General features: G+C 37.3%; 2 protein-coding genes across 2 annotated transcripts in view; one reads left to right on the top strand and one right to left on the bottom strand.

Moving 5' to 3' along the window:
• LOC107672497 (palmitoyltransferase ZDHHC15-like) overlaps positions 1–8695 on the top strand; it is a 12353-nt gene extending 3658 nt beyond the window's left edge. The window contains exons 4-12 of the mRNA XM_016465713.1: positions 1786–1906; positions 3213–3282; positions 3734–3766; positions 4689–4809; positions 5185–5317; positions 5399–5525; positions 7382–7482; positions 8015–8073; positions 8188–8695. Coding sequence (XP_016321199.1) covers positions 1786–1906; positions 3213–3282; positions 3734–3766; positions 4689–4809; positions 5185–5317; positions 5399–5525; positions 7382–7482; positions 8015–8058 — 750 coding nt within the window. The 3' untranslated portion in view covers positions 8059–8073; positions 8188–8695. The remainder of the gene's footprint in view (positions 1–1785; positions 1907–3212; positions 3283–3733; positions 3767–4688; positions 4810–5184; positions 5318–5398; positions 5526–7381; positions 7483–8014; positions 8074–8187) is intronic.
• Positions 8696–8822: 127 nt separating this feature from the next.
• On the bottom strand, positions 8823–11547 carry uprt (uracil phosphoribosyltransferase (FUR1) homolog (S. cerevisiae)). Its single transcript, XM_016465760.1, has 7 exons — positions 11241–11547; positions 10693–10735; positions 10349–10418; positions 10159–10221; positions 9916–10077; positions 9604–9702; positions 8823–9011 (listed from the first exon to the last, which is right to left on the bottom strand). The coding sequence occupies exons 1-7, from the start codon at positions 11480–11482 to the stop codon at positions 8905–8907; spliced, it is 786 nt and encodes a 261-aa protein (XP_016321246.1). The 5' UTR covers positions 11483–11547; the 3' UTR covers positions 8823–8904.
• Between the last annotated feature and the right edge of the window lie 6 nt (positions 11548–11553).

The raw sequence follows: 11553 nt of genomic DNA, 5'->3' as shown, positions 1-11553 counted from the left end.
GACTCAGAAAACACTAGTTTATTAGTAAATAACTCAAATATCTCCTTACTGTTTCCCCCTGTCACATTTATGGTAATTACTTTTGCCGGTGCTTTGCGGCAAGCTTAAGCCTATTGCTTGCATTTGAACGCAGAACTGTTCAGCTGCGCTGACGGCACGCACCATACATACTGCTGCTGCGGGACACTAAACACCATCGAGCCGCTCTTGACAGTCGCGGTAGCACGATCTCCTGTTGTTTCCACCAGTGAGGCAATTTTTTCATCACTAATTGATGGATGTCTAAAATATAAAAAAATAAGGAGAAGCCTAAAACAGGCCCGAGGCCCGGCCCGCGTTTGAACTATGACGTGAAAATTGACCCGAAGCCCGGCCCGAGGGGCGTAAAAAAGTTTGAAATGCAGGGCTCTACCATTCTATGCCTATACATGAGAGGAAATAACTGGCCAAGTCACATGATAAAAAAAACAAAAAAAACAAGGCTTTCTAACAACATAATATGGTTTCAAAACTGTTTGAATTCCAATAGTTCATGGCTAGAGAGTGGTGATCTGGTCACCTCATGAACCAGAGTTTAACACATGGTTTTAACTGGGTCAGCTTTATAATTTTAATAAACATGCATGTATAACAAAATAGGACAGTGAAAGTTAATTGTTTTTAACCTTACATTTTTTGGTATTTAATGATGTTTAGAATATGCTTTCATAAAGACATTTGTAATTGGTTAGGTGTTTTTACTCATGTTTGGGCCGAGTTCATATTGCATTCTTGAGTGGTTTAAGGTGTTTGAAGTGTTCAAATCATTTTGCGAAGCCACTGGTTCAATTGATTCAAAGTTTGGAAAAGCTTTTCTACCATAACTACTGGTTTGTAAAATGTATCTTTATTCATGTCTGGGTTGAGTTCATATTGCATTTACAAAGTTTTGACCAGTGTGTGATATTTTAAAGTGCCCCTATTATGGGTTATGAAAGGTTCATATTTTGGTTTTGGGAGTCCCCAACAACAGGTTGACATGCATGCAAGGTCAAAAAACACTTTCATTGTCTTATAATATGTATTTATGTTTACCTTACTTGCTCAACGACTCCCAAACGATTCGTTTAACGATTCATTTTTCCAAACCCCTCCTTTGCGTGACGCTAATCTGCAGTGATTGGTCCGATTGGTTTAATCTTTTTTCATCATGCCTGTGATGCCTGATAAAGCAGCGTTTGTGAGCGCAGTGCTGCTTTGTTTACAGCTTTACCGGGGAAACAGCTATTTTACCGCTCCAAAAGCAGCACCTAGTGGCAAAGAATGAATTTGCATTTTCATTCAGACCAACCCGAAAAGACCAACAAGTGGGCGGGCAATATGCTAATGTTTCATTTTGACATCAACAAAACGTCTTGGGATTCGTTTTAAAAACGACTCGTTTCAATGATTCAGAGTTGACTCTTTCTTTTGAGCGATAATAACTTTATACACGGTGCACTTTCAGATTTAAAACTTGGCAGGATGTTTTCATTCACTTAGAGCTGTGTTACACACTGCATGAAAGGAAATTTTCAAAAATCCACAATAGGGGCACTTTAAACTGCTCATTTCTGCTGGCTTCACCTCCACAGAAGCAATAAGTAGACTTGGGCTCTTACGGGGGCCGTCCACGGTCCACCTGCAAGTTATTCAAGTCAGGCATGTCATACGTGACAAATGAGCGTAAAAGAAACCCCTCTCCCTCTCAGAGCACCGCCATCTAATTTGCTAATTGTATGTGTGTGTGCGGGTGTCTGTGTTCAGTTTCAGCTCTCCTCTTCAGACTCGCTGCTCTATGAGCAGGAGCGTGGCGGTATGGAGAAGAGTCAGATTCTTCTGGAAATCTCCCAGAAGCTTTCAGTTCACACACGTACGGCAGCCGGAGGTCAGGAAACCCATCAGCACTATAACAAATAAACACAACAATGTGAAGTATAAATAACATCTCAAAACTTAACTGGATCCGGTCCAAATGTAACTCGATTCACACTGAACCTGTAAACATTAACCTGCTCCATCAGCACCATGTAATTGAGGGAAGACACTGAACTCTAGATTACTCCAGAGACACTGAATCTGCAATTAGTACATTTTGAATGGCTTTCAGTGAAAAGCATCTTCTGCACCATGTTAGAAGGTTTCCTTGCATCACTGCTTTGTAACACAGGGGAATCTGTGATGCCAGTACTGAATATTTAGCACTATAGCTAAATAAATTATATTCTAGGTCAGTACTTTTCAGTAAATCAAAAAACATCTGTCCAATAAGTGTAGCCCGTTTCCCGAAACGAATGACTCTTATGAGTTTGTTCTGTTGAATATTTCAAAGAGACGGGTTACCGTTTGAGTCGATATCAAACACTGCCTTCATTTTCAGCATTAGCAGAGATAATTTTTACCATATGTACCCAAAAAGAGATTATAACCGATTATAACTATAGTACACCCAAATGAATTGGAATCAGATTGAATTGGGAAATCTGTATTGATACCCAGCCCTGCAACAAAACAAAATTGAAGTAATTTATTGCTGAAATTCAGTGAACGATAATTGTTAAATGCCACTGTCTTGTAACCGAATGCAACACTCCCAAACCAATTTTTTTTTAATAAATATTTTTCCTCTAACACAAAGTAAACGACTTGACAAGTGATCAATTCAATAACACCAGTGTGTCAACAACAAACAAATAATAAATGTATTTTATAGATAGATCAGCATGTACTAACAGTAATAAGGATAATGGTGGAATTTTAATAGAGTAAACTAATAATTTTAGTACATGATACATAACTATTTTACAAACAACGTAAGTGTTTTACCTGAGTGGCCAGTAGACTTTAAAAGCAGTTGGACTATTTTTGGTTAGTTTTGGATTCTAAGCACTAAAGCACCTAGTGTATTTGTACTGATTTTTTTGTTCTTATTTGGTGAGTGATCCATTTGTGAGTTTTGAAGCCATGAATCAAGACAATTTATAGTGACTTTAAATCATTTGGATGAATGTTGAAAATCATAAATGTCTGTTAACTGCTCTAAAACTATCTTTTAATATAAGATATTTTACACTGAACAACATGAATGAAAACGTAAATAATAGTCTGTTATCAAAGAGGGATTCCATTTACCTAAATGTTGGAGAAAATGTTATTTATTTGCTTGTTTGTGTGTGTGTGTGTGTTCATCTCAGCTATCAGGTTCTGTCATCACTGCCAATTGATAAAACCAGATCGCTGCCATCACTGTTCTGTCTGCCAAATGTAAGAATCGCCCTCTCTCTCTTCTCTTTCTCTCCCTCTCTCCATTTCTGTGTGCGTATCAGTGCATCTCCCACTCATCTACGCACTCTTCCCTTAATGAAAGGGAGACGTAGAAATGCGATCTGTGGGTGAGTGTGTGAGATAATTACAGGATGTTGTTGAAGCGCTTGGTCACATTTATTTGAGTGGACACAGTGAATCTTCTCAAATGAGTTTCGCTCTGTGTCAATATCAGGTTCCCATTCTTTGATTAAAGTCCAGGTCTGAGTGTGTGAGAGAGTGAATGAGATGGAGAAAAAGAATGACTGTGTGTTTGTGGAGATTTTGAGTGTGTGTGTCTGTGTGTGTCTGATTACACTGGGGTTTTTATTATTATTTAATGAGAATAGTTCCTGTGGCCTGTGCACTTCACTCCTGCGGTCTGTCTCTTTCTTTTTTTTTTTCTCTGTAGGTGTGTACTAAAGATGGATCATCATTGCCCATGGTTTGTAAACTGGCTGTTAAAAAATGCATATTTCCATTTAATGTGAACAACTTATGAATCTTTGTAATCTGTGGCTTTTGTAATGTTTAATCTAAGTATAATAACTTACTCTTACTTAAAAAGGAATAGTTCACCCCAAAATTAAAATTTGCTGAAAATGTACCCATCCTCAGGCCATCCAAGATATAGGCTTCTCCATTGGAACAGATTTGGAGAAATTTAACATTACATCACTTGTTCATGAATGGATCATCTGCAGTGAATGGGTGCCGTCAGAATGAGTCCAAACAGCTTATAAAAACATCACCGTAATCCACACAGCTCAGGTCAGTCGATTAACATCTTGTGAAGTGAAAAGCAAATGTAAGAAAACAAAATCCATCAATCCATCATATTTTACCCGAAAACAACTGTTTTAACAGAAAAAAACCGGATGGATTTGTTTTTGTTTTTAAGGATGGATTTGTTTATTACAAACATGCAGCTTTTCACTTCACAAGACATTTATTGATGATTAAGTTGTGAGAATTATTGTTTTTATCAGCTGTTTGGACTTTAATTCTGACGGCACCCATTTACTGCAGAGGATCCTTTGGTGAGCAGGTGTAATGTTAAATTTCTATGAAGAAACAAACACATTTACATCTTGGATGGTCAAAGGGTGAGTAAATTCCCAAAATGTTGTAAAATGGTGAGTATAATACTCCTTTAAATATCTTTAATTTTACACTGTGCAGGCTATTGGAGTCAAATAGATATTTAGGCATTCAGTTAACTTGCATTCAGGAAGTAAAATGGCTATGTACATTGACATAATATCTCTTAATATCTTGGTTAAATGTCAAAATGACAGTAATTTTTAAAAAGTAGCATTTATTATTTTCTTTGTATGTTTGTGCTGTGTTGTTGTGAGCATGTTTAGGCTGAATAACTGTATTGGATTCTCCAACTATAAGTTCTTCATGCTCTTCCTGCTCTACTCACTGCTGTATTGCCTGCTTATCGTCGCAACAGTTACACCAACCTTCATCCAACTGTGGCTGGTGGGTGACTTTTTTAAATTTATTTTTTAGCAAGATTCACTTGCACTTTGAATGGTAGAGACTAGTCTCAGCCTCAGATGGCACGTCCACAGTCGCTTGGCATCAAATATTTGAAAAACTTTACACACATTGTAATAAAATGTATAGCTTCAATGCAAAGTCGCTTTGGATAAAAGTATCTGCACATATAAATGCAATTGAAGTGATGGTAAATAAATGTGATAAGGTTTTATCTTTTGCAAAATAATGAATTGTTACTTATGCAATGATCCTCATTATTTGAATAATTATTTATTTATTTATTCGGTTTCACAGTATCTTACTGCAATATTCCTGAATTACACTTCTCTCTCTCTCTCTCGCTCTCTCTCTCAGGGCAAACTGTTTGATAGTTGTGTTAAACTGCATGTTTTGTTCCTGACACTGGTGTCGGCCATGTTTGCTGTCACCCTCTGTTTTTTGCTCTTCTTGCACATCTGGCTTCTCGCCAGCAACAAAACTACTCTTGGTAAAACCTGCATTTCACATATTCACATATTTTGTATGAGGTGTTGTAGGGGTCATAACATCCTCACCGTCTTTCTGTCAGAGTGGTTGTCAGTTCCCTTTTTTGTGGATGGACCAGCAAGTGAGGCATTTGATGTGGGTGTCAGGGCAAACTTCTTACGGGTGTTTGGAAAGAGCAAGAGTCTCTGGCCATTTCCAGTATTCAGCAGGTCAGTATTACGCAATATTCATTATTCTGACTCTGAGAACTTAATGTTGCTTGACACTCATAAACAACTTGCACTTAAGATTGACCGAATCATTTTAGCAGAATAATTGTTTATTCTAATTAGGGCTGGGTTTTGACACAAATTTCACGATTCGATTCTCATTCACAAGCTTTCGATTCGATCCGATACAATGTCGATTATTTTGGATAGGCTATATATCAGGGTACAGTACATGCCAAATTTTCTCAAGGAAAAAAAATCTCTCAACTAATGCTATAAATACATGAGAGTCAGTTACTACATTACTATAATACTGAAGGTTAAAATTGACTGATTTGTTAAAATTACACTTAATGAAGTTTTTAAAATAATAAAGTTACAATTACATTTCTACTTCAATTCGTTTTTTTAATATAAACATAATGGTGGCTGTCATAAAAGCTTGATGGATTTATTCAAACATAAATTAAACATTGAAGAACAGTAAAGTTTATAATGAATATGTTATTTAGTGCATATATTTAGCAAAATGCCCCTCTCTACAGTTTATTTTTCTATCTGACTAATGAGTTTATGGTCACCGAATAACGTTGTTTTTTCTGAGGTAAATGTGACTTTACGTGACATTGTTTACAAGACGTTATATTGACGTCTTTGCGCGGCTGAAACACAGATTGAGCGATTACATGAGACAGGATACGGATTGTAAAGTTGTACTCTTTCTTTTAACTTACCTTCGGATGTTTAGTCATGTTTATTTTGTGCTGAAACTGGTATTAATGTGGAGATGATCAGTTCACGTGCACCTTGCGCTGCGGCGTCTGTTGAACTGAGGCGCTACAGCGGTCTGTCACTTCACATTAAACCGTGCCAAAACGGCATTTATTGTTTGAATACTGCAATACAATGGACAGAATTTGAAATTTGAGACTTTTTCATATTAAAAGTACCAAAGCACAATGCTTATTCCGATATATTGGATAGGAAGTGCCCATCAATGTTCCGTTCATTAACTGAAAACACGCTAGACTAATCGATTCTTGGGATTTAGGAATCGATATCATTCCGTAAAAATGAGAATCGATTAATATCGAGATATCGATATTTTTTTACCCAGCCCTAATTCTAATGAATAATCATGACAATAATAATTAATGTAGATTACTGTTTACAATTTTGGGGCCAGTCTGATTGATTTATTTTACCTTTATCCAGCATGGACACATTAAATTGGTCAAAAACGACAGTGTAGACATTTATATTCTTACAAAATAGTTCTGTTTCAAATAAATGCTGTTTTGCTTTTTATTCGTCAAAAAAATCATGGGAAAAAAAAAGTATATGTATAGCAGCACAGCTGTTTTCAACATTGATAAGAAATTCTTGTGAGCAATTTTTTAATTATCAAATCAGCATTTCTGGAGGATCATTTCACACTGAAGATGAGTAGAGGCTGCTGGAAATTAAGCTTTGCCATCACAGGAATAAATAAAATAAAATGTAATGTATGTTGTTGTTGTTTTTTTTACTGTATTTTTGATCCAATAAATGCAGCCTTGGTTGGCATAGAAGTATCTTTTAGAAACATGAAACACATTATACCGACCCCAAATGCTAGTTACTGTCTTTTATCATATTGGTATTGCCACCATAACATTTTCCAGTTGTCAGATTGAAATGCCAGTGTTGATAAATTTCAATACCGCATTTCCTTGTTCAATACTGGCATTTCCCCGTTTAGTCAAATGGCAGCAATCAGAAGAATTTAAGATGTGTGAGATTAATTTTGACGTAATGCCAAAACACAGATGTCATATCTTATGTTTACCAACTGTTTCTTATTGTGTCTGTCACAGTCAAGGGGATGGACAGTCTTTCCCCTTGAGATGGCAGATGTCATCTCACAGTCCTTCAGTGATGAATGGAAATGGACATTGTGCCATGGAAGGAAGTGTGGGTAAGACACACATATTCTGAATCATATTTCATAAGTCAATCAACATCCAATTGCGTTCACCGGTTAATCAATCAGAGCCTAGTTTGCCGGATTATAGAGTCGTCTAATTTTGTGTCACTGCTGTAGTCAGAATAGTTTGGTAAATCTTTTATTTAGAAGGAGACCGAATTTATCCCAGTTCTCACGCCGTCGCTGAAGGTGATCTCCTCTCTGCTTCTGTCATTAACTTAAGTGTGCTATCACAAAGAGTAGGATTACGAACACACTTACTCTAAAATTCCCCTACTGATGCAAAACAAACTCCAAATAGCACTCGGAATAGTCATTTTTTAAATTCTCAGAAGTAACTAGCAGTCTAGGAGAAAAATACATGGTTCTTTTATTGTAATACAAACATCATTTATTAATTTTGGAAAAAGGAGGTTTAGACTGCAAGTTTATACTGCCCCCTTGAGGCCAAACCAGGGCTGCACAACCTGATCGAAGATTCTGATTTGAGCCATTTGTCTGTCTCTCTCTGTGCTGCCATCAGTCTCACCTGAGGGGGTCTCTGTTACCATAGCAGTGGATGACTAGCAGTGATGAAATAAGGTATGAGAAATGATTGTTCTGCTTTTCACGGACATCTCTAAAGCAGAAGCCTTCGAGGAATCAAATGTAGTAGAAATTAAGTTATCTAATATAAACCGTTCTTTGTATTTCTAGGTTGACAGAGCGGGTCACGTGACGTCACAGCGAGGGGCGATTTCAGAAAGATCTCAATCACAGGTTAAGCTTACAGGAGTGGCGGGCGGCCCTCAGGGAGATGAGGGTGAGGGTGAACACCTGACCGCATGCTCAGTTTTCACATGGAACACTTCCTGCAGGAGCGATCAGGTCTCCGAAACCTCTCTTTTACTGATCAGGGTGTGAGAGAGCTTTATCAGGTGTCCCTGCTGTGTGATGTTTTAAATTCATTCTTTTGTGGTGAAATGCAGTTTGGTGTTTTTCTGTTGTGGGAATAAGTTCTAGCTTTATGACGAGAGACTATTAAATAGTGTCTTGTATGAAATTTTATAAAAACGTAAACAAGTACAGTTCATTTAATACAAAATATTTTATTTGTATTTTTCTGTTTTGCATCACTGTTTAGGAACAGTTTGTTTTAATCCTGGTGGCATCATGGATAAGCACGCGTCTTTCAAAGATGAGAATACATTTGCTCACATTAAGGATGGTTTTCCATGACATTCTAATTTATTGAGATGCACCTGTATATAATAACAACCAATAAAAATACAGAGGCCAGCCCTGATGAACCAATCACACACACACAGAGACACTTGCTGTGGGCTGGTCAGGCTTTATCAGATGGATAAAACAAAACAAAAAACACAAGCTGCTTCAGCTGAATCCAAGTAAACGTGTGCTTTTGGTGGGTTGTCAGTCTGTGCCGAAATACCTTTGGCCGAAATGTGTCGGAGCGACAGCGTGAACTTCAGTTGTCAGTATAGTGATGTCAGGAAACTCCTGAACAATGGACCGTGCACCTGTACACATCATTAGTTAATAATAGACTTTATATAAAAGAAGAAATTAATACTTTTATTCTTCAAGCTTGCATTAAATCGCATAAAATTAAAGTGACAGCAAAGACATTTATAATACAAAAAAGAAATATATTTCAAGTAAGTGCTGTATTTAGCAAGACTGATAATGATAAATGTTTCTTGTGACACTGAAGACTGGAGCTGCTACATTCAGCTTTTCCATCACAGTAATAAATTACTTTGTAAAATATATTAAAATAAAACGGTTATTTTAACTTCAAAATATTGCTCATTTTACTGTATTTTTGTAAACGAGTGCAGCCTTGGTGAGAAAAAATCCGACCCCAAGCTTTGAATGTTAGCGTATATAAATTATACATGTCAAACATTTTTTTAGAAATGTGTGAGTATATTCCAAATACTGGGATTAGATTTACAGCTAATTTTACATTGTTTTAGAAATGTTTAGAAAGCTTATTAACATTAACACCTACAAAGAAGGTAAAATAATACAGATATGTCATATAATTTATTCATGAATGAAAATACAGAAATGAGAAAGTCCTCACTGTTCGCTGTGTGTGTGTCTTACCGTGTGGAGTGGAGAAGAGACTCAGTAGTATAATATGTTTGGCCTGCAGGCCGTGTTCATTCAGCACCCGCACCGCTTCTATTACAGTGTTGCCTGTACCTGAACACATATACGCAACAATGAATCGTGCCTTTTATTGCCATATTTAAAGTATTTACAGGTAGACCCAGATGAAGTTGCAGTTCCTGTCATTCTCATTTCCTTTTTTTTATGCCATGATTTCGCCCTATCAATTCAAAGCATTAAATGTGAAAAAAAATAACAGATTCTATGCGGGCCATTTATTTCATGTTACAGAAGTCAAGTACTTACTAAGTATGGGGTACATGAGCAGAACCTTCCTTCGGCTGATGTCAGGAGGGAACTTTGCATAGTAAACTTTAGCCTTTTGTGTCTCCTCATCGCTCTGGATCAGAATCTTCCCGATACGGATTGATCTGCAGCAATCTCTTAGGCCTTGCTCCATGGCCTCACCTGCTCACACAATATATGCGTTTTGTATTAGTGTAAAGGGCATGCACACTAAATAGGGTTGTAAATTTCAGCAGGACTCACCACTCCTCATGATGCTAACCCCACAGTTTCCCTTTTCAAACTTCACACCCTCATATTTATGTCCTGCATAGGGAGTAAATAAGGAAACTGCATTTGCGCAAATTCATCCGCTGACAGTGGCAATGTTATATTAATATGCAAAAGGATTACAGTGAGCTGGGGGAATTAATCGCCATGGTAGCAGGCTCACCTGTTGGTGTGGTTACAGTGCATTCACTGTATGGAAGCTGATTGAGACCCTCCTCCACCACTAATCTTATCTGGGAGCAAAACAAACAACCCAGTCTGATTCAAATTGAAAGCTAGCAAAAACCAAATACAGAACATGAGTCAATCTACTATTTTCACAATACAAAACAATCAAGTGCAATGCAATCAACCATACATTTACTCTGTGTTGACTGAAATGTGTGTTGATTGCCTTTATTTACAAGGTCTTTATAAAGATAATACCTGGTTGTAAACCATTAGTGTGATATGTTGACATTTTAACACAAAATGACCATCATTTACACAATTTCTGGTTATGCTTACCAATCTATCAGCACAGAAGACAAAATCACCTCTACTGGTAGTTCTGAGTGAAACAGAAAGGGTCAGTCTTATGCACACCCCTTCAAGTAAAGTGTTACCAATTATTTCATGTGGTCTGTAATTCAAGTACAATGTAAATACATATGCATATCTCTATTTATACAGCTGTATATAGAGTAAATGATGCACAAATCTATACATAAATCTTATGTTCCAGATTCATACACATTATTATTAGTTACTGTAAAGTCGTTCTTATGACATATGTACCAAGAGCACCTTAAAAAAAAACAAATTCCTTGCGTGTCTGCGCACAATTTATTATAAAAACGGTTGCAATATATGATATATCTACGTGAAACAAAATGCCACGAGACTATATCCCAGTTTATTCCGTGTACATTTTAGATACATTCTGATAAGCTACGGGTTTATGTTCTTGCACACATGCTGTGGTATGTGTGCATATGATACAGAGCAGGCCTAAATATGGGACACGCAATGTGCATGCAATGCAGATCCGGTTGAAAGGCAGACTGGACACTCACTTGTCCCGAATGATTGTCTGAAGTTCTCGTATTTGGTCATTTAATGGCAAGAGCTTCAGCTGAGGTCCTATTTGTTGTTGGATGTCGCTCGTGGTTTGGTTTTCGCACGGTTCGTCTTGACAGGTCTCGGCTGCAGGGCTGCTGCGGGCGAAGCGGACGTGCTTCGCGGCGTGTTCGGGGCTCTCACTGTTATTCAGCTGCTGGTTATGGCACGGCATCTTCACGATAAGATCCGTTTCCATAGGACTAAAACCATAAAAAGAAAACACTACACAAAACCACCTGGTCCACTTAAACGATGGCTGTTCCACGG

Source organism: Sinocyclocheilus anshuiensis, unplaced genomic scaffold (genome assembly GCF_001515605.1).
Source record: "Sinocyclocheilus anshuiensis isolate Anshui unplaced genomic scaffold, SAMN03320099.WGS_v1.1 scaffold681, whole genome shotgun sequence".
NCBI lineage: Eukaryota > Metazoa > Chordata > Actinopteri > Cypriniformes > Cyprinidae > Sinocyclocheilus > Sinocyclocheilus anshuiensis.
Note: the sequence above shows the minus strand (reverse complement) of the source record. Positions and strands in the feature narration are given on the sequence as shown.